Source organism: Pelecanus crispus, chromosome 9, assembly GCF_030463565.1.
Source record: "Pelecanus crispus isolate bPelCri1 chromosome 9, bPelCri1.pri, whole genome shotgun sequence".
In the NCBI taxonomy this organism is placed as follows: Eukaryota; Metazoa; Chordata; class Aves; order Pelecaniformes; family Pelecanidae; genus Pelecanus; species Pelecanus crispus.
The window spans coordinates 27727706-27750899 of NC_134651.1; the positions used below are offsets into that span (position 1 = coordinate 27727706).

Consider the following 23194-nt stretch of genomic DNA (forward strand, 5'->3'; position numbering starts at 1 on the left):
AGCTCTTCCTTTCCCCTGTTGATGCAAGGGCTCAAAATAGCCTTTTTTCCTCAAAGGCGCCTTCAAGTTCCTGAGCACTTCAGTTGTGAAGCTAAAATCAAACTATTTTCTAGAAAAAAATGCAAAAAAAATGTTTAGGGAGAGGGAAAAAAGAAAGTTTTCTAGTTTGCTGCAGTTAAATCAGACCCTGTACGAATGCAGTGAGGAGTCTCCAGCGTTCCACCACGAACACCTGAGCGCCGTTTCTCCCAACAGGCAGCTTTAACGGCCGGGCGGGGCGGGGCCACCCGTGACGGCTGCGGCCCCGCCCGCCCGCGCGGCGCCCCCTGGCGGCGGCTCCCTCCTGAAGCCTCGCGAGAGCCTCCCCCTCCCGGGGCGCGCGGGGAAAGGGGGCGGCCGTTTTCAGCGCATGCGCAGGGGCGGTTGCCGGCCGTTCGGAGGAGAGGCGCCATTTTGGGCCTGTGCGAGCCGGGCGGCGGTGGCGGCGTCTGGAGGCGGCGGGCCCTAGCGGTGAGCGCTGCGCTGGGGGCTTCGCCCCGCCGCCAGCCCTCGGGGCCTCGGCGGGGAGGCGGGGCCGGCCGGCCGCCCGCCCGCCATGGAGAGCGAGTACTACGGCGGGGACCAGTCAGGTAGCGGTGCGGGAGCGTCCCCCGGGGGAGGGACGCCCGGGGCGCTGGGCCCTGCGAGGGAGGGTGCTGGGCACGGCGGGGCCCGCGGGGATCGCCCTGCCCTGTCCGCCCGGCAGCTGATTCCGGCTCCCGGGGCCTTTCGCGCTCACCGCCGTGTCGCGTAGCGGCGGCGGAGTAATGCCCGGGACCCCAGCTCGGCGGCCGCTCCCCGGAGGGTGCGCGGGGCCGGACAGGGCGGCCTCCGCCCCGGCGGTAGTCAGCAGCTGGCTCCGCAGGGGCCTGGGGTGACATCGGCGGGGCCGGGCCGGGTTCGCTGGCGTGATCGCAGCATAGTGGCTGCCTTATTATTAGTTCGGCGTTTCGATTAGTGTATCAGTCACTGCTTGCGTTATAAGTAGTTTTGTGATCTCTTTGGGGGGTATCTGTGGCGGGTTTGTTCCAAACCTTCCTAGTAGATACCCTCCGTTTCCCTTTATAAGTGCACTGTTAGAACGAGAGTCTGTCTGATTGTACCGCTGCCGGGCTCCCTGTTCATCATCACTGTTAGTGCTGTTTTAAACACTGGGAGATGTCACTGAGTTTCACTTTTATTTTCTTAACTTCGGAGTAGATGATGGTGGAGCTACTCCAGTGCAAGACGAACGAGATTCAGGATCTGATGTTGAAGATGAAGGAAATGAGCAGCACTCTGGATCTGAGAATGGAAGTGTAGGGCACCACTCAGAGGTACTACTAGAACTTTATTTAGATAAAGATTACTCTTCTCTAAGTAGATTTCTGTTTGTTTGTTTGTTTGTTTAAAGAGGCATTTTCTCTTAACTGAGATTTATGTCTTTATTCAGTTGTTCTTAATGGCCTTGTCTGGCAAAACTTAACTTCCAGAAAGAAATGTGTCAGATAATCTCTTGACCAATATGTAGGATAGGGTCTTTTTTTATTTTTCTTTTTAATTGTTATAATAGCATTCACTGTTTTGTACTAGAAAAATTTTAATATTGTTACACTCAATTGCAAGAAGATAAACTTTTTGGGTGTGAAATTCTAAGCAATGGATTATGACGAATTTGGAATTTTACCTCAAATTCTGCAGCATAATGTAAAACCACGCATTATGGAGGCATATATTTCCTTACAAAGAATAAATGCTCTCCCACCTTCCCTCTCAGATGTGAGCGTTGACTCTCAAGTCTGTTTTGTGCTATGTTTTTCACCTCATCATTCACAAAGGAGCAGGTTTCCATGTGGAGCAGGAGCAGGTTAAGGTTCCTAAATGGGATCTGCTCTTCCTCTGAAGAGGTTCTTGCTTCAAGAAGCCTGCCACATGAAAAGGGTGGTAATACTTTGATCCAGGGTTGTATCTGGGAGAGAGTCACTTCTGGATTGATTGTTTTGGTTGAAAAGAGATTCTGACAGAAGTGAAGGTTCTGTTTAGATTTCTAGGACAGTTTTGGAGTTAATCTTGAGGAATTTTTTCTGAGTTGAAACAGAATTACATCAGGTCCTACTAGGAAGGAATAGTTTTGGCCTGTGAACTCATGTCTTCTGCCAGCAAAGTTATGTTATGGAGAACTTTTTTATACTCATAAAAACTGTAATCAAAGCCATTTCATTCTGTTCTGGATATTTTCTTGCATTTTATGTGAAGATCAGATTAACTGTGACTGGCTTTTCAGTGGGTGTACATTTTAAAAATTGCTTAAAACGTATGATGTGATAATGTGTCAAAAGGCTCAACTCTGCTGTGGTGTAACTTGCAATCTTTTTTTTTTTTTCCCTCCCCTCTACCCCTTTATTGAATTCATACTTCCTTCAGAGTTAGGAATTAGATGAAGATTTTATATTTGTATAAAATGAGGTTCTTCTGATGTGTTTGAATTTGAGTGTAAAGCAGATTTGGAATTTTTTTTTTAAGGCGTTGATATTTACAATGGAAGAAATTGATTTGGTACGAGGCAAATCAGGACAATCAGGATTTTTGGTGTGGGAGAAAATGTTTTTCAGCATGAGGGAAATAACTGTCTTTCAAAGGGATTTAGTACTTCTGTTTTAATAAAAGGTGATGAGTGCATGGAGAGTCATGTTGCTGCTACAATAATATTAAGCTTTTTCTGCTGTGTATGAAAAATTGGTCATTTGTTCTTACTCTTGTATGCTCCTGTGGGATTTTAGTTTTACTTACCCTGGCAAAGTAGTTGGAAATATGGCCTAAAGAACAGGTAGTTGACTATTACTTACATCTTTAGCATGTCTTTTTCAGATTTAAATAACCAGGAAGTACTAGGACCTATAATTGTTAACTGATCCTCTTCATGTGCCTGCATTATTTTAAGGGCTTTGTTCTGTGATGGCTGTTGAATATTCCTCTGTAGATAAAATACTTAAGAAAGTTCATTTAAAAAAACAGAGAGAAGGGCAAAAAAAAAACCAACTAAAACACCTTTCTGTAATAGTAAATGTGAACCTTCAAGCCTTAGTGTTTTTATTTGGTTCAGTTCAAATCATAAACATGTGAGTATTTTGTTTTGTTACGAAGTCTTACATTCTTAGTTTTCCCTACATCAAATTGAAAATGCAACTCAAAATGCAATAAGGTGGAGCAGCTGTCTCTGAAAGGAGTAGCTTTCAGTGATTTATCATATTATTTACCCTAAATATTCTCTCATGCTCTTATTTCCTTCATCTTTAGGAGTATGTGGGAGGAATGACACTCAAAGGTAATAAAACCTTTGAGACAGCCTAATCAGTTAAGTCTATTTAATTACTATTTCGTCTCTAATTTAGAACTCAGATGTAAGGAACTTAAGTTTTAAACTTTCAAACTTTTTTTTCAGGTTCTTAACTTTAAAGAAAAGGGGAATCCTGAGGAATTACTTATGTAGGTCTCAGGTATGTGGGTTTTTCTTTTCCATAATTCTTTTCTGGCTTTCCTTCCCCCAATCCCACTTTATCTATAAATGTTCTCCTTGATGTCCTTACCGATTCTGTTTTAGACAAATAGAATTAGATAACACATAGTTTTAGTACAGTAATGAACATGAAATCATGTTTACAGTGTTTGTACAAGTCAGGCTCATATGGAAATCTTTAATGACTTAGATTCTTACACCTTCACCAAGTTGCTGCTGTCTTCATGAATTAAGTTATGGTTTGACTGTGACTGTTAACAAACATACACAAATACCTTACATTTCTGAAAAAAAGAGAAACTTGCTGGTCTGCCTATGATGGTTATGTTTGCCTTAGTTTAACAATTGTCATTCATGAGATTGTAATGGATGGGTCAATTCTGTTGAACTTACTAAATTATCAAAGTAGTACCTCTTAAAAGTGGCTGCATGTTGATCCAATAAACTACTTGCTAACTGAAATTTTTTATGTAGAAGGATAACACTGTAAATTTGATTTTGATGTATTCCTTATTTTATACTGTACTAAAGCCTCATGTTACAGAATTCAGTTTAAAAAAAATTAAGGACATCTCAATTAAAATGTTTATAGATAAAGAGGAGGAAGAAAAGAAAGCAAAGGAATTAGAGAAAAATGCAGTAGCAATTACCTGAGACCTACTTGTTTTTGAGGATGTCTGATCTTTTATTTTAATTAAGTATTTGGAAAAGGAAAAATAGAAAATGCCAAAACTACATACTTGATTTCTTTGAAAACATCTTTTTAGAGACGAACTAGTAAAAAAAAAAAAGGAGGGGTGGAGGGGAGACTATCCTACAGAGTTTAGTCATCTTACTGTAAAGTTGCATGCACTTTTTGTATCAAGTATATTCCAAAACATTCACAGATCCATTAATTCTATTCAGAAGACCTTTGCACTGATGGCTGTGGACAGTGCCTGTCTGTTCTGTGTAGGCTCTGAGTGAGTCAGCTCTGTCTTGGCTCTGCTTTAGAAGATGCTCAGTTACGTTAATGTGCTGAGTCTGAGGTAGTGTGTGTGTCATCCCTCTGCTGGCCTTAGTGACTTGACTAATGTAATGGTGTGGGTTTTCTGGGTTAGCTCTGGTTGAGCTTTCCAGACTCAGGCCTAGAGTAGATGGTGCCTGTCTGCCCAATCTGTGTAGGGGCACCTATATTATCTCAGTGGTTCTTCTGTAGGTGATTATATCGCAGTAGAGTTCAGCTGCTGTAACCACTGGGATTCAGTGGTGCAGGGCACTGTTTAATCACAGTGTGAGCTAATTAGGATGCATGTCTGCTCTCCTTCCCCAAACTTCTTTGTTCTCAAGAATGATTGTCAGTTTGCAGTAACAGATTAGAGATTCAGTATATTGTAAAGTGCTTCAGTAATAATGCTGTATAATTGTAATGACTTCTTACCAAGTACTTTGCATAGGAAGTTCCTTGTAATTTAGTAATACATTCTGAATAGGTTATAACCTGTAGCCAGGTTCTGACCTTAGAAACATTTAAGAATCCTTGTGGATTCCAGTTGTGTTTTAGTTTTGTTTACTTGTTCACCAAAGACTTTCTAGACTAGTGGTCTGGAAGGTGATGAGCCTAATAGTTTAACCAGGAGTATTTGTATTGTTTTCCTTGGTTTTGTTTAGCAAAATCTCTTATTACTCGTGACGTAATTATCAGTACCTCTTCAGCATTAGCCATCTGAAATCAAGAGAAGATAGACAAACCCACCAAAAATTAAATGGTAGGAAAATAAGGATTCAAGAATTTCTATTATTATAAACATCAATTTCAGTGTAGCCCTCTGCATTTCAGTACTTCTCAAAGACCTTACCTGTAACACCGCTGTAGAATCTTTGTTTCCTGTTCTGTTTGCAGCTGCAGTTTTCTTCAATCTTAAATAATACAATTAGAGAGAATAAGTCACATACACATGTTGTTAGTTTATGTGAGAGATACTGAGCAGGAGAGGGCAATCAAATTAATTTTTTGGTAAGAAGAAAAAGTAGTAAATAAAATCCCATAAGCTGAGAGCAGTTGAGTATGCGTATGGTCTTCCTCAGCGGTGCATCCTCAATTCTGTAACTTCTTAATCTTCATATTTAATTCTTTAAAATTGCAAATTCAGGTTTTAACAGAACTATGTTTCCTTTCTGTAAGGAGAAATGAGAAATACTGAATAATACCACCAGCATAATTCAAAAGACTCGCATTGCTGTAGAGACAGGGACAAGCACTAGAGAGAAGACTACTCACTCAAATTATCGCAGAAGCTGTTTTGTAGCTAGCATTAAGTAATATGGAAATAGTGAAGTTGTATTTGAAGTGCACATTTTAAAATTATATAGACCTGATTTTTTTTTTCTCTTGTGCAGTAACTTTCTGTTAGTGATTCTGCAGTAATTTAGAGGTTACGATTTTATTGAGTGCTAGCGAAGGGAATAAATGCGTAAGGTCCAATATCTTAAAAAGCAATGTTATTTACCATTTAGTATAATTCTGGAGGGAGTAGTTTCTGAAAACAATTAGAATTAATTTTAGTTAAAATTCCTTCTTAATCATACATTTTAAAGATTAATATTATTGTTTGTTGTAGGTGTAGGATAGATATGTCTGCATTATTTTGTATGGCTCTGAATGTGGGAGTAGAATGACTATAGAAAATAAAAATAGACAGAAAGTCTGTCTTTCCAAGGAAATTAAATTGCTGACAAAAAAGATTTGGAAGCTCTAGGACATAATAGGTCTTAAAGTATCTCCTAGGACAATAACTACTCAGTTTGCAAATATGCTAGTGGAAAGAGTCTATAGTGGAGACAAAATCACTCTAAGGAAAGCCTGGCTGAAGTGTGGAGTTGAGCATGTAGAAAAGAAGTTCCTTTCACAGTATTGTTCTTTTCAGTTGAAAACGGATCATTGTGACAGTGACTGTGAGAGGTGTACTGAGTTAATGAAATGAGTGTTCAAGAGTTTCTTTTGTTTTCTCAGGTAAATGCAATTGAGATTTTTTTTTTCCAAGTAGAAATTAGATGTTGTAGGAAAGATAAAATAAAATGTTGTCAGTAATGATATTGACAGGTGGCTTGTGAAGGGTTTTTCCAAAAATGGAGCATGTGGCTCAGTATTTTTTGCCTTGTAGAAAAAAACCATGAAGGATTGTGTTTCAGTTCTAATGTTTTAAGAAGATTGGTGTATATTTGTGCATTGGTTATCTCAGGTTTCTGGATAGGCATGGGAGCTATCAGCTTAAGCGAGAGAAGTGTTGAATCTGTTCTTAACATTCTTACACATTGAAACACAAAACTTGTTAACAATAATACTCTGAAAGGTCTGATTAAAACTGTTTTTTGGTAGGCTTTTGGTCTTGACGTGTTCTATAAATTCTCTTGTCAAAGAAGGAAAGGGCACAAGTTCTCTTGAGCTTCACTTGGAAAGTAATGCATGTGCAGTTTCAGTAAAATGTATTTCATACAAAAACCATCTGTTTGTGATCTTAAGAAAAAGAAAATGAAAAGTGCGAGGTACCGTTTCTTGCCTTATTACTGGGGATTTGGACTAAACCAATTTAAAGGCCTGACTTTTTAAAATAAAAGCAGTAAGCATTTACCCTCAAGGAACTGGACCCTTCTTAGACATGTTTATTTGAGTGTTCTTTAAATAGTTATCATTTCCAAAATACGATTTTGCTGCAGGGTGGACAGGCTTCCATTGATCTCTTAATATTTTTCTTGATCAAAAGTATTTGATAGTCCTTTGATGCAAATTGTCTAATAATTATTTCTGTATAGGAAGTATTTCAGTTTGCAGAACCTTGGGTAATCAAATTGGAGGAAGGACAAGCAAAAATTCAGAACATTTTTTGTCTACTTTTTAAGGGCTTATTTGCTTAGTTGCCTGAGATTATTTTTCTCTTTCAGAATGAACACAGTGATGGAGAAGATGATGGGCAAATGGGAGAGCCTCATATGACAGACTCTGAAAATGAAGATATCCCAAGGCAAAAAGACAGTGACTCAGATAATGAGGAGCCTCCAAATCACAATGTAAGTGATTCAGACAATGAAGCAGCTCATGGAGGGAAAGACAGTGATTCTGATACTGAGGACCATCCAAATCAGCATTTAAGTGACTCTGAAAATGAAGATGCCTTAAATCATCGAGCAAGTGACTCTGAAAATGGAGAACCTCCCAGGGATCACAGTAGTGATTTTGAAAATGAGGAATCACACAAGCAGCCAGCCAGTGACTCGGAGAGCGAGGAGCTCCACAAGCAGCCAGCCAGTGACTCGGAAAGCGAGGAGCTCCACAAGCAGCCAGCCAGTGACTCGGGGAGTGAGGAGCTCCGCAAACAGCCAGCTAGCGACTCGGAGAGCGAGGATGTTTCCAGACACAAACAAGAAGTAGAGTCTGAGGACAGTGATGGGGAGGACAGGAAGGAGGAGGTGCAGAATGATTCTCATCATTCAGATAATGAACATGTAAGGGAAGGATTTCAGGGCTCTGACAGTGAAGAGGAAGCTCCTAAAAGACGAAAAATATCAGACAGTGATGAAGAAGAGAAAGAGGAGGAGAAGACAGTGAAGAGGAAGACAGCTATCCTTTCTGACAGTGAGGATGACAATGAGAAAACACGTAAGGAACTATAGTGTGAAAACAAATGTGATGTGACAAGCAGTAGTGTTAACAGTTAAATCATTGTTTTTATGTGAAGAAATCATCTAAGATAAGTATGAAACCATAAAGCAAATTTGTTTTTAGAACACAACTGCATTTGTAGAGGCTATTGTTCTAACTGCAGTTCTGTGTGAAGGTGTATCTAATACTTTTGAGTAATAAGTAGGTCTAATAGAAGTAAAAGAGAAGACCACAGTAATCTTGCTTTATACTGGCATTTGTTGTCATGTTGATTATTCCTATTAGTCATTTCTGTACTTTATTGTTATTTCTCTAGTAATTTTTTCCTCTGTTTTTTTCATATACTGGGGGTGAAAGTCAGTTTTGAAATTACAAATTTTTATAGATATATGTGGTGTATGGAAACTTCAGTTACTGATTGAATAAAATAGATTTTAGAATGGATATGTTTTTTAAGAAATGGAAATGATTTTGTGTAGGAAGGCTAGTCAGCTTCCCTCTTGTCCAAATCTAATTTGAGAGAATAGTTTTTTGAGAGTACCAGTTGTCACCTCTGGTGACGTGTAGTAATGCTTCTTTCTGTTGGCAGCTGCAAAAAAAGTACGAATCCTTTCTGATGTTGAAGAATCCGATAGTGATGCTGCTTCAGAGAAATCTGACAAAAGGAAGAAAAATATTGTATCAGATAGTGAGGAAGAAGAAGAAGAAAGAAAAGAGAATGCTGGGAAGAAAAAAGAAGAGAAAGATCTGTTTGGCAGTGACAGTGAATCTGGAAATGAACAAGAGTAAGTGCTTCTGGGAATATGAATTCCTTCAGGGCTGCAGATAGTAAGACTGGTCGTGAATGGAGAATGGATGAATCCCAACCAGAGAATGATTGTCCACCTTCATTCATAGAATCGTTTAGGTTGGAAAAGACCTTTAAGATTATCACATCCAACCATAAACCTAGCACTGCCAAGTCCACCACTAAACCACGTCCCTAAGCCCCACATCTACATGTCTCAGTGGTGTGAAGAGGAAGCTCTGTAGTAGGTGGCAGAATGAAAGGTGGATCTCCAAACAGTCATTAGAAATTTTGCAGAAAATGCACTTCTCACTGTTGCAGTCTAAATAGATAAATGTTACTGTTACCTTCACAGGAACCTGATTGCAGATATATTTGGGGAATCTGGTGATGAGGAAGAAGAGGAATTTACAGTAAGTGTTATTGTGGAGTCTCTTGATCACTTGCTAGATCTAATCTTCATGGGAAGGTACTCCAGAATGACTGTTTGGGTTTGAACTCATTTTCAAGAATATGCTTTATCAGGGGGAAGCTTTGCATCTGCTGGACTCAATGGGGTAGTCTTTGGGTTAAATAACATTTACAGCTCTTCTGTTGGGAGAGTTACTGGTGTGAATGTCATGGGTGGAATTAGGAAGCCTTTTGTTACTTTTCCGTCTAGATCCTCTGCAGGCTTATCTGAAGCTTTTCGAGTATCGGTGTTAGGTGCCCGAGTAGATGCTCAATCCTAATCTATGCACTGATTGCACTGTCTCTACCCATCAGGGTTTTAACCAAGAAGATTTGGAGGAAGAGAAAGGTGATGCAGACATGAAGGAGACAGCAGATGAATCGGACTCTGATGATAACATCAAAAGAGGGAAGCAGTAAGTCAGCGTGTTATGTACTCCTTTGTAAATAGCAAATGCAAGATTTTAGTGAAAGGGCTTCTCCAGAGACTGGCTAGACTTCTTAGTTTAGAAAGGTGTGGGACTATGTTTCTACAGAAAGTGTGTTCTGAAAAACTACGACAGAAGGACCTCTCTCAGCTTGTACAGTTTAGTCACTTGGCAGTCCATAGCAGATTATCTGTGCTGCTGCTTCAGAGAACAGTATTTTATGGTTCGCATCAAAACCCAAGTGAAATTAATATCTAATCAAACAAGCATCTAACTCTACTTTTAGCAGTTCAGCATTGGAATCCCAGGTGTGTTTCTCTGCTGGTGTAAGGGGTAAGGTATGGCAAGACTTGCCGTCAGCATGTCTTGTTTCCGTTCTGTCTGCTCCAGTAGCATCAGAGCAGTGTATTGCAGGTACAGGAAAGCTAAATGTTTTTCAGCTTCAGTGACAGCACATTTTGAACCCTGGATGTTACACGTATGCATGTCGTTAGCTGTTTCAGCAAGGTCTTGCAGACTTCTGAGGGCATCTCAGAGCCATTGAAGCCCTTTGCTAGTTACCCAGTTTATACTGAGGAAAACTAATTATCTTACAGGGACATTGAGACATAATGCTTGTAGATTTATTGGAGAATTTTTGAAAGGTTATGCTGCAGAAGTATAAAACTATTTCCTACAAAAACAGTAAGATCAACCCTCTTCTGACCATCAGCAAACTCTCCTCTTGCATTTCAGCATGGACTTCATGTCTGATTTTGACATGATGCTGCAACGGAAGAAGAGCATGAGTGGCAAGCGTAGACGAAACCGTGATGGTGGAACTTTTATTAGTGATGCAGATGATGTGGTCAGTGCTATGATTGTGAAAATGAATGAAGCTGCTGAGGTGAGTTTTCTAGGCTCCAAAGACACCTTAACATCCAGTTCCATTCTACAGGAAAATCTTGTGATCAGTGAAATACAGAAATCTGGCTGGTACTCAATAGGAGTAATCTGTACGCTACAGAAAGCTTTCAATTTCTAAACGACTGTTTAAATGTTATTTTGCTATTCTGAATGAAAACATTTCTTTCATTGAAATTTGAAGAAAATGTTTACTCATTTTAAGGATTAAAATTAGTTAACTTGCTAAATTTTGATCAGCTGAGATCAAATGTGCTATAAAAAGGGATGTATATATGTTCTATAAACTACATGAATAAGTATATCAAACACTGAGAAAAGGACTGTTTTAATTTCATTATACAATTACTAGGACAGTACGGTGGTAAATGATGGTAAAGCAATAGAATTATGGGAAGTTCTGCCTTGGTGGACTGCCTTTTTCAAGGAGTCATGTTTAATATGTTACTGTGCAAGGGGTCTTGCCTTTTGTCAGGTATCTTCTGTTGTGGTTGTAGTTTTGTTGGAGTAGCGATCAAGGAACAGCACTGCAAAACTCATTAAAACCAATTGGGGGGAATACACAGAACTTCAGAAAGAGGGATCTTACAAATAACAACAACAACAAAAGAATATTCCTGAGAACAAGATAAGAAGGATAATGTGTTTGGGGAGGAAGGAGAGAGTGAGATAGCGATCTGGGAGACAGCTGAGACTTTCTTGGTCTTGACAATAGCTAAATGTTTCAAACGAAGCCATAAAGTTTGAAATGCTGAAGAGAAGGAAGAGCTGACCTCCAGTATTGTGGTTCTGTAGTATGTGCCTGCCAAACCATTCTGGGGCATGAAGAGGGGAATAAGGGCATTAGAAGCATCTCCTCCTTTGCAATAAAAAAACCCATTGTGCAGAAAGAGCCTTCAATGGATTAAGATGAGTGGAAAGAAATTACCACAGCAGGACATAAATCTGTGATTGTAATGGGTCTTTTTGATATGGGAGACTGAGTACTGAACAGATAGTGACAGTGTGGCCTTTAATGGTAGTCACTTTGAAACCCAGACTTTGTTTTAGCACATTTTTGTGCTCTTACGTTACTTGCGCCATGCTTCATCCCAAACCTCTAGGTTATCCAGTTACATTCTTAGCTGAAGTGAATATACATTTCTCACTTCCCATTGATTTTTCTGTTGTTCAGGTGAGATTTTTAGTAACAAAGTTTCTAGGTTATCTGTGCATAGCTAGCATGGAGGACTCTGCATACCTCCAGTTTATTGCAATCAATCTAAATTAATCTAAATTTAAGGGTGGTCAAGAATTGGAACAGGCTGCCCAGAGAGGTGGTGGAGTCACCATCCCTGGAGGTGTTCAAAAAACGGGTAGACGTGGCACTTCGGGACATGGTTTAGTCTAGTCTACCTTTGATTGGTTTAGAGTGGACTTGGTAGTGTAGGTTAATGGTTGGACTGGATGATCTTAAAGGCCTTTTCCAACCTAAACGATTCTATGATTCTAAATCATGAAGTAGAAAAAAAAGATAATTTTAGGGGGAATCTCCTAATGTGATGCTTTCAAGGAAAGTGTTGAGTAAGGTGGGGACCCTTTTCTAAGAGACATCATCATACAGTGTGTTTTGGGGCTGTAGGAAGATGGAGCAGGGTACAAAGTTAGTGTAATCCTGCCAAAGTTGCCCTTCTCATTTAATAGACTAATCTTTTTCCTGTAAATGTTGTAAAGGATGAGAGTTGCTGATTTCTTTTGATTAACTCGTGGTGGTTCTTCAACTCCCTACAGGAGGATCGACAGCTGAATACACAAAAGAAACCAGCACTAAAGAAATTAACTTTGCTGCCAACTGTAGTTATGCATCTTAAAAAGTGAGTTGTCATTCTCCCAGTTAATTATCATCTTGGGGAATATTGGGAATTTGGTAGATTTCATGGAGTGACATTACAATTGTACGGAATATGCAGTGAAACACTTTTTCTTCTAAGTAAATGCTGGAGCTAGGTGGCCTCAAAAACCTAAAATTCTGCATAATTTTACCGTTAATTTAACATGAAACAAACTCAAATGCACTATTGTGCTGAAGGAGCATCACCTCTTAAGATTTTGATGTATTATATGTCTTTGTGGCTTCTCTTTACTTTAAACTTTCTAGGCAGGACCTCAAAGAAACTTTCATCGATAGTGGTGTTATGTCTGCCATCAAAGAGTGGCTTTCTCCTCTTCCAGACCGAAGTCTGCCAGCACTAAAGATACGAGAGGAGCTTCTGAAGATCCTGCAAGAGGTTTGAAACTGACTTCTAACCATATTTGATTCATGGCTTCTCCATGGTTTTACAATCACGTGCTTTAGGGAAATGCTTGGTGATAAACATACTGCAGCTGCTACCAATGGAACGTGCAGTGAAATACACAAGGAAGCAAACTGTAAAATAGATGTGTTTGTTTAAAAGTTGCATCATTTTAATGAGTCTTACGTTGCAGACATGGTGTCTAGCTGAACAAAATTTGGCTAGGGGAACTTCAGGCCCTTAATTGTTGTTACAAAAATTTTGCCCGTGTTCACAATGGGCGAACAGCTCTGCTAGCAGCAGGCCAGAAGATGTTTCTGAGAGTGTCAGGTGAACTACAGACATGAAGTTCTCTACCCTCTCTCAGGGAGTTATGTGCTATGACATTTCTAGATTCTTGATAAATCTAAACTGCTTAGTCACTTATCTTCCCTCGTTCTAAGTGGCTCATACATTGTGATTGGTCACTTTAATTTGTCTTTGCTGCATTCATAAAATAAGCATGGCATAGTCTTGATAGTGAAGTAGAAGTGAAATTTTTCTTGCAGCACCGCTAGCTGGCTTCGACTGAAGCTCTAGAAGTATTTCTCCTTGCTAAGAATTTGCAAGAGTTCTGCCTGAATTTAGATTGTTTGGCCCTGCCTGCCTTTTTCAGGTTTATACGCAAAGTTTAGTGAAGAGTCATTTGCTGTGTATACCTGTGGTTTTTTCTCTTGTGGTCCCTTCTCTTTTCCAACCTATTAAAGTGTGCAGTGCACTAAAGAGCCCATCATACTCAGTGTAGACTTTTAGCGTTTGTAGCTAAGCTGATGACTTGAATGCTTTTGCCATGTAAGTTTTTGTCTTTATAAAACGCGTGCTTTGAAGGCAGTAACTCAATTCTTGGGTAATATAAGCAAAAGAGCATTTGGAGTAAATAGTTCTGGAAACTTACTTAATTTTGTGTATAAAATCCAAGAATGTTAAGGCAAATTTGTAGTTTTGGTGTTTGATACTTTAACCATGGGACAATGAAAAATGCTAATTTTTTCAAGTTTATTGTGAAGGCGGGTTTTGGCCTTTCTGCAGAGTTCAATGACGCCATTAATGTTCAGACATAATTTCTTGCTATTTTCTGACTTTACCCTACAGCTTCCCAGTGTGAGCCAAGAGACGCTGAAGCACAGTGGCATCGGACGAGCTGTGATGTATCTCTACAAACACCCCAAAGAGTCGAGACCTAACAAGGATATGGCAGGGAAGCTAATCAGTATGTAAACCTCCCTTTGCCTTGCATCAGTGAGATTTCACTGATAATTTAATTTCTGCATCGGTCTTTATGCTGCATGGCTTTTGCTGTCGTCTGTAGTAGAATTAATTCTGCAATGTAGGAATCTCACTAATCTGTTTGATTGCTTGCTTTGTAGAGCTCTTAACAAACGCTTTTACATTAACTTCTGCATGCACCTTTTCCTGTTTCTTTCATTCTTGTTCTAAACCAGAGGATGGCATTTATTTTGCCCAGATTCTCTCTTGGCTAGTTGTCCAGACCTCATGTATACGCTACAAAGGCAGGAAGGTGCTGCCAGAAGACTGTTTATTCCATGGACCTTAGAGAGATCTTGGATGACTGAAAGTTTACTTCTTAAACAGCTGTAGTCCATGCATTCCATCCTGAATGACTGCAAACTGATTATAAACTTGTCATGTTCTTTAGGAACTATTTTGCCTGTTTCTAAAATAGCATTCACTGTGGCGTGCAGGAGTTCCTGACACTAAGTATTCTAAGAGCTCGGAGAGATTCTAAAAGAGCAGGCAACAGCAAGGGACTTTATGGATGAAAGCTCTTTGTTACTGTCCACAAAGCTGAATTTCCCTGAAATAGTAAGGGCTCAAAAATAATTTGTTTGGTTGAAAGGAGGTGTAAATACTTGCCATAAACTTTGAAAGCTGTATTTGGTCACCAGAGTGGTTTGGAAAGTTCAGAGGCCTAGCGTTTGTTAACCAATTTTTTTTTTTTTAAAATAGATGAATGGTCTCGACCTATCTTTGGCCTTACCTCAAATTACAAAGGCATGACAAGAGAAGAGAGGGAACAGAGAGATTTGGAACAGATGCCTCAGCGAAGGAGATTGAGCAGGTAGGAGTAGCAGGCAGAAACATGAAATCCTTCTTTCTTTCTAAGGCTCCATCAAGAAAAACAAAGTGGTATGTAAATATTAAGGGAAATAAGGCTAATAAGTTGTGACCTCTCTTTTCTTTTACTACACTTGACTGTCTTTTAAAATTACTATCTCTGTGTATAGATTCCTGTAAAATTTTATTTTTCTTGCAGCTCTGGTGGTCAGACTCCCCGCAGGGACCTGGAGAAAGTGTTAACAGGGGAGGAAAAGTAGGTTGGATTTTTTTTTAAAAAAAATTTGATTAGAAAAAAAGTATTTCAGTGGTACTAACAATATGCAATCTGTTTTGAGGTTTTAGAGGCAATGGCTATGCAGTGTGTTTCAGAGGTAGAACACGCTATATTGCTTGTACTTCTTTCTGTATAAGATTTGTCTCTAACAGTGACATCTTCTTTTTTTCTGCAGGGCTCTTAGACCCGGAGACCCCGGGTTCTGTGCCCGTGCGAGGGTGCCAATGCCCTCCAACAAAGACTATGTGGTCAGGCCAAAGTGGAATGTAGAAATGGAGTCCTCCAGGGTAAGCACTGTGGTGTGGGGATAGCTTAGCCTCTCCTAGTGACTCTGTACCTAAGCTGTCTCTGATTAAGCCTGGGAATCTGTCACTTTATTGCCATGGTTACTGTACAATACGGTAGTTCTGTTAAGTGCCTTTTCTAATTTGTGTAGACAGTAAGTTCTGCTATCAAGTGGGCTGTTTTAAGCTCATCCAATACTTTCACTCAGGTATCATTGCTTTTCTAACCAAAAAGAAATTTTCATGTTAACTGTTCCAGAGTTTCTCTCTAGGGTGAGAATCTGATTACAGGCCTCTTATTTTAGAGCATTTTGAACTAAAGCTGCAATTCAATAAGTGTGTCACTAGTATTTTTATACCTCTCCCAGTTCTTGTATCATGTTCTGATAATATTCCAGTTTGGGAAAACTTCAAGGTTTTGGTAAACATTAACAGCTTCAGTAGAGGCCTTTGCCTTGCTTTATTTGGTTCATCCATCTACCTTGTACAGTTTAATTTAAAAGCAGAGTACATGGTAGAACACATGTAAATGGAAGAAGTAATAATTACTGTGCTTTCTGCTGTTATCTCTCCTTCTGTGCATTAATTGAGATATTGTTTCTAGCCCGGGACTATTAAGAGAGGTATTAGTCGCTTGGAAAAACACAAGAGACGGTTTGCTGAACAGAAACGACTCAGCAAAGTGCATCGGGCCATCAAGTTCAGCATTGAAGGCAACAGGATGCCCCTGTAGCCATGACACTCTGCCTTCCCCAAGTTTGAGAGGTATCCCTCAAGGGAGGTGTGAACAGTGCATGTGCTTCAGCTGTTGGCAGTTTGCACATACAGGAAAGGAGTGTGTACACCCTAACTTAAACTTGGAAAACTCCCCTCGTATTCTCTCATGTCTGTACTGTGACCTAAAAGGTAACTTGTACAGGAAAAAAATAGGCTGTAGCACATAACATTTGCCATGATACCTGCCTCAACAGGTTCAGGGTACCCAAATGACAAGTGTTAAATGAAAATACCCGCACTCAAAAATAGCTTAGCACCACCTGTGGTTTTGAATGCTGTTCTGACATAATTAGCTTCTCCAGGTTTACCTGAACTGACATGCAGGGGTTCTTAGCTCTTAGTATAGAACCTCATGTCACCGTATACCAACATCTGTGGCTGACATTTTACTGGTCCAAAGTGAGGTGTTTTTCACCCGTACTCTTTCAAGGAAGTTGAGTGATGTGAGACTTCAGGGGTGTTTGACAGGAGGCAGAGAATGAGACCTGTGCAGACTAGGGGGAGAAGAACACCCTTCTGTGAATGCGTGGCAGAGGGAGTTCAGTCAATGACATACGTCAATGCAGGAATTGTTTTGACAATTTCTAGCCTGCGTTTCAGTTCTGTGAGCAGGGCTGCCACAAACTAATAGTGACAGGAAGAGGCTAGCACAAATGGTAGGTAACTGTTGAGTTTAAGCTTCATATTTATTTGTTTAAAATTTATTTTTTTTTTTACAAATCACTGTGAAATTCCAGATATAATTTCAACAAATAGTGAACAGTTTTATAAATAAAGTTTATTTAAAATTAGTGTGTCAGGAGCACCTTCAGTTTCTAAGAGATGTTTTTTGTCAGATATTAAGTAGCATGTTCTGGATAGCTTGGTTTCTCCCTAACTTAGAAGGTGTGAAGTTTCTGTCATTTGTTGTTTCTGTTGTCTCATTAGGGGAAATTGCTTTCTAGGAAGTAATGGCTATGGATTGGAAGGTCCTTGCTGTTTCTTTGTCTTCAGTGGTGTTTCTTTACAGAATCACTGTATTTAATGTGTGCAAAATAACTGCTGTGTCATCTCAGTTTTTCATTTGCAGTTAAAATACAAAGATGAAATGCAATAACTCTTGTAATAACTTGTATGGTCAGCTCAGGCATTTCTTTTGCTTCTTCCTACACCCCCTTTTTCCCAATAATCTCTTGCTTTATAAGTACTAATCAGTGATATTTAAACTAAATTGTGATTTGGAATTGATACGTCAACTCAATCCACCTCAATTACTGTGTATTTGTATCTAAAATCTTCCCCCCACAGGAAGCCTGTATGTATGACACCATAGTGCAGTATATTTCTGACACTAAACTCCAGCCAATAGAGATACAAAACTATTCCAAACTGTATATTCAGCCAGCATGTGAACAACTAATGCTGTTACTAATCCCTGTAATGTAAAAGCTTGTGAGTGACTACCTCCGTATATGCGATGCATATATTGGCAGAACCATTTTATCCACTTTGCGGGGAGAGAACATGTGCACACACACCCCCCCCACACCCCCCCCCCCAGTTGGAACCAGTGGTTTCATCAGCTCCCTCTTGCAGGTTTAACCTTGCATGCGTTGCTTTTCTTGAACCTCTGGGACGTCTGCTTTTTTTCAGTGGTAATTACTAGTTTTATTTTTTAAGTTCCAGGGGACCTCTAAGAAAGGGGTGAGTCGACTGGACAAACAGATGCGGAAATTCACAGATATCAGGAAAAAAAGCAGATCGGCCCATGCAGTGAAAATCAGCATTGAGGGCAATAAGATGCCATTGTGACCCTCCACAGAATACCCCATGATCTCTGCTGTAAGACAATACACCCATAGACTCTTTGGAGACCTTTAAATTTTTTAACAACTTGTTTGGGTTTTATTGAATCTTTAAATTGTTGGTTCAGGTTCTGGTATAAGATGTTGTCTGAGGACTGTGAATATGGGGACTTCTTTCTCCTGATTGTATTTAAACTTGCTCTACTGTATCCTTTGTACAGATCATGTATTTGTTGTATTGCAACACTTTAGACAATAAAACATCTTCTGTTTTTTTGGGGGGCTGTCTTGATTGCTGAAGAGAGTGTATGTGTGGACCACCTGATATGTGGAAAAGCTGCTAATTGTTGGTTTTCTGTTTACCATTGTCCATTTCCTCTTTATTCAGTGCTTTATTAATCAGTTGTTCTTTCTTTGGAGATCTACATGTATTGGTTTTGATTAGAAATATTGATCATCTTCCACTCAAAGGATTTCATTTTTCATGAAAACATGATGTAAAGTTCAAGAGACCAGCAGACCAACCACTAAAAATTCCAGCGGCTTCCAGGTAAAATGCTTGACGCAAGACAGCGGTACTTCACTTCTGTTGATCCTCTATGTGAACAGCAAAGCCTTCAATGGTGGCTGCTGTTGGAGAACAAAGTGCTGCAGCTGAAGGGTGTTTCTATGATGTGTGGTAGCATAGATTATTTTTAAAGTAAGCCAGACTGCTCAAGAAGACTTGAGTATCAGATTGCTGGGCACTTCTTTTTTTGGGTGCTTTATGCAGCACTTACTTAGATTGGCTGTGTGGAGCCTTTGCTCCAGGGCTTGATGCTGCTGTGGCTTCTTTTTGTAGAGTTGAAAGCCATGTACATTTTTTTTCTTTTGTTTTGGTATTTGGGTAGCTCAAATGTGCCTTGCTCTGTAGCCCACTAGTGACTTTCTGAAAGGTTTATTTTACCAGTGGTAAGAAGTGCCTCTGCATTAGGGGGATAATGCTGCTATTTCTTTGTCCCTGGTGCTGCAGAAAGACATCAGAGCAACGTTTTGTACCTCTGCTTCTTCACCTCTACCTCTGAAAATGTTTTTGTCTGCTGAGCTTGCCTACAAGAAGAGGACTCTTCTCCTTGCATGGATAACCGGCAGTTGGGATTTCAGTAAGAAAGTTGCCTTCGTTCCAGAGGAGCACAGCACATTTGCTATAATGTGTGTTCTGTAATTCTGTGAATTCTTTGAGGTAGGGAACTTGATGTTAGCTTAGAGGCGCTTAGTACCTCTGGCATCTGCTGGCACTGATAATGGAGAGAATGTAAGTATATGGACGGTCACATTTTAAATATGCCCCTGTGAGACTGAAGGGGACTGACAGTAAAGCAAGCTGTATGCTGGAATGCAAACTTGAAGCAAAAACTGAAAGGAGGATGCCTGTGCTGGATGGAGCCTACTAAAGGAGTTCTACTTGTCAGACTGCTTCACCTACTCTTGCCAGGTATGCTTATGGCACAGTAACTGACCTCAGGTCTGTGTTTTTAGCATGCTGAGAGTTTCAAGGATTTGGGTTTTTTTCTCCCCATTTTTAATTAATTTATTCAAAGACAGGGAATTCCTTACTGCCATACTGGCAGATGCAGCTATGTGAAGAATAAGTGCGTGGTGTAGAGCTATTCATACCCAGGTTCTGTTTGGCCCTGGAGGTCTATGGGTTAAGATGGGCTTTTTTTCTCTCCCTACTCCCAACTGTTTTTGTAGTTCTGGTACTGCAGTCGGGGGGGGCTCTGGGCTATTTTTAAATCCTAACAGATGTTTCCATAAAGTATTGACCCTTGTGGTCTTGTGCAGTCCTAACACAGTTTCTTGCCATCAAAATTAATCATAGCAGCTTGGCATCACATGTTCTTGGAGGCAAACATAAAGGTGGTTTTTTGGTGTGGCATGGTAATAATGGACTTTTATAAGGCTTTGAACAAAGCTGAGGAAGATAACCACTCATCAGTGTAATGGTTTTGGTTTTTTAATTAAAAAATAGTGAATTGTAAGAAAGGACACAATCAAAACGTCTTTTGACATGGGTCACAAAGACCACCTATTAAGTGCAGCGGAAGGAAGCAGCAGAGAAAGGCGATTTGTGGGTATTCAAGGGGGATAATTGGGGGTTGTTACTCAGGGCCACAGGTATTTTATTTCACCTCCATGTTTGGCATCGAGCATTTCTTTTATGTATGAACCTTCTTACAATGTGTAGGGAAATCAGTCTCTTTGATCGTGTGCACCTAGCCATCCCTCTTATCTCCCTTTTATTTCAGGATGATAGAAAAGTTGTTTCTTGCTGGGATGGTGTGTTGGCTTTTTCCCCACCCAGTGCATTCACAAATACTTCATGTCTGAATTGCTGGTTTTCATCAAAAACTGGGAGGGGTAAATTGTGTACGTGAGGGCATGGGGATGTCTTCAGAATAAAGAAGGGTTTTCTTTCTTTAAAAAAAAAAAAAAAAAAAAGGTTGAAAAAAAAAAGGGCAGTTCTGTTACTTGTTACTTGTGCAGCTCTGTGTTCTGAAGTTCCACTGCTGTAGCACTCTCTGCAGCGGGAAGCCTATCTCCATGCCTTTCCTCACCAGCTGCTGGAGCAGTGCCACACCATAAGTAGGGCTGCCTCCTGAGGCACACGAGACAGCATTTCCTCATGCCTCCTGTAGCCCTGTCCCCCTGTAATAATTTCTTTCAGACTTCTACCATACAATCCTTTTGTTTCTCCAGCTGCAGCTGAGTGGATTCATAGAATCACAGAATGCTTTGGGTTGGAAGGGACCTTTAGAGGTCATCTAGCCCAACCCCCCTGCAGTGAGCAGGGACAGCTTTAACCAGATCAGGTTGCTCACAGCCCCAGCCAACCTGACCTCCAATGTTGCCAGGGATGGGGCCTCCACTGCCTCTCTGGGCAACCCCTTCCAGTGCTTCACCACCCTCATTGTAAACTTCTTCCTTATATCTAGTCTAAATCTATTCTTCTTTAGTTTAAATCCATTAGTCCTTGTTCTGTCACAACAGGCCTTGCTAAAAAGATTCTCCCCATCCTTTCTGTAGGCCCCCTTTAAGTACTGAAAGGTTGCAATAAGGTCTCCTCGCAGCCTTCTCCAGGCTGAACAACCCCAACTCTCAGCCTGTCCTTGTAGGAGAGGTGCTCCAGCCCTTGGATCATTTTTGTGGCCCTCTTCTGGACCCACTCCAACAGGTCCTTGTCCTTCTTGTGCTGAGGGCCCCAGAGCTGGATGCAGTACTCCAGGTGGGGTCTCACCAGAGCAGAGCAGAGGGGCAGAATCACCTCCCTCGACCTGCTGGCCATGCTTCTTTTGATGCAGCCCATAATTTGGTTTGGCCTTCTGGGCTGCAAGCGCACATTGTTGGCTCATGTCCAGCTTTTCATCCACCAGTACCCCCTAGTCCTTCTCCGCAGGGCTGCTCTCAATCCCTTCATCCCCCAGCCTGTATTGATATCGGGGGTTGCCCTGTCCCAGGTGCAGGACCTTGCACTTGGCCTTGTTGAACCTCATGAGGTTCACACAGGCCCACCTCTCCAGCTCGTCCAGGTCCCTTTGGATGACATCTCATCCTTCTGGTGTGTCAACCACACCACTCAGCTTGGTGTCATCTGCAAACTTGCACTTGATCCCACTGTCTATGTCATTGATGAAGATGTTAAATACACCAATCCCAGTACAGACCCCTGAGGGGACTCCACTTGTCATCAGTCTCCATGTGGACATCGAGCCCTTGACCATGGCCCTCTGGATGTGACCATCCAGCCAATTCCTTATCCATTGAACAGTCCACCCATCAAACCCATACCTCTCCAATTTAGAGAGAAGGATGTTGTGGGGGACTGTGTCAAAGGCTTTACAGAAGTCCAAATGGATGACATCCATTGCTTTTCCCTTGTCCACTGATGCAGTCACTCCTTCATAGAAAGCCACTAGGTTGGTCAGGCAGGACTTGCCCTTGGTGAATCCGTGCTGGCTGTCTCGAATCACCTCCCTGTCCTCCGTGTGCTTGAGCACAGCTTCTAGGAGGATCTGTTCCATGATCTTCCCAGGCACAGAGGTGAGGCTGACAGGTCGGTAGGTCCCAGAGTCCTCCTTTCTTCCCTTTTTAAAAATGGGCACAACATTCCCGTTTTTCCAGTCACTAGGGACTTCACCTGACTGCCATGACTTTTCAAATATGGCGAGTGGCTTGGCAACTACATCAGCCAATTTCCTCAGGACTCTGGGATGCATCTCGTCAGGTCCCATAGACTTGTGTACATTCAGGTTCTTCAGGTGGTCTTGTACCTGTTCTTCCCTTACACTGGGAGGGGCTTTACTCCCCTGGTCCCCATCTTTTGGTCCATCAATTTGGGAGCAGTGAGGAGAGAGGTTGCCAGTGAAGACTGAGGCAAAGAAGTTGAGTACCTCAGCCTTCTCCTCGTCCGTTGATACAAGTTCGCCTTTCTTGTTCATCATAGGGGTATGCTTTCTTTAACCTTCCTTTTCTGGTTGATATACCTGTAGAAGCCCTTCTTGTTATTCTTTACATCCCTTGCCAAATTCAGCTCCATCCTTGCCTTGGCCTTCCTGACCCCCCCTCCCTACACAACCAGGCAGCTTCCCTGTACTCTTCCCAGGACACCTGTCCCTGTTTCCACTGCCTGTGCAGTTCCCTCTTGCTCTTTAGTTTGACCAGCATGTCTCGACTGAGCCATGCTGGTCTCTTCCCTTCCTTGCCTGATTTTTTACACTTGGGGACTGAGAGCTCTTGTGCTCTATGGAAGGTGTCCTTAAAGATCTGCCAGCTCTGTTCCGTTCCCCTGTCCCTGAGGACCATCTCCCAGGGGGTCCTTCTGACTAACTCCTCGAAGAGCTGGAAGTTTGCTTTCCTAAAATTTAGGGTCCTGACTGTACTCCTTGCTTTTCCCATGTCCCTC

General features: G+C 41.1%; 1 protein-coding gene across 2 annotated transcripts; it reads left to right on the plus strand.

Moving 5' to 3' along the window:
• The first annotated feature begins 582 nt into the window (after window positions 1-582).
• On the plus strand, window positions 583-18528 carry IWS1 (interacts with SUPT6H, CTD assembly factor 1). Of its 2 annotated transcripts, XM_075716139.1 has the most exons (15): window positions 583-629; window positions 1240-1355; window positions 7457-8171; window positions 8764-8959; window positions 9317-9374; window positions 9727-9827; window positions 10575-10725; window positions 12513-12595; window positions 12880-13009; window positions 14147-14264; window positions 15023-15134; window positions 15330-15386; window positions 15583-15694; window positions 16296-16456; window positions 18128-18164. In XM_075716139.1, the coding sequence occupies exons 1-14, from the start codon at window positions 596-598 to the stop codon at window positions 16422-16424; spliced, it is 2112 nt and encodes a 703-aa protein (XP_075572254.1). In that variant the 5' UTR covers window positions 583-595; the 3' UTR covers window positions 16425-16456; window positions 18128-18164. The 2 variants fall into 2 exon arrangements, with proteins under 2 accessions (XP_075572254.1, XP_075572253.1); XM_075716138.1 differs by lacking the exon at window positions 16296-16456 and having other exon boundaries at window positions 18128-18528.
• The last annotated feature ends 4666 nt before the right edge of the window (window positions 18529-23194 follow it).

Coding starts and splice junctions, on each gene's coding strand:
- IWS1 (XM_075716138.1), top strand. CDS start 596: ATGGAGAGCGAGTACTACGGCGGGGACCAGTCAG. Junction 8,172..8,763: donor GGATGACAATGAGAAAACAC/GTAAGGAACTAT, acceptor TTCTGTTGGCAG/CTGCAAAAAAAGTACGAATC. Junction 10,726..12,512: donor AAATGAATGAAGCTGCTGAG/GTGAGTTTTCTA, acceptor AACTCCCTACAG/GAGGATCGACAGCTGAATAC.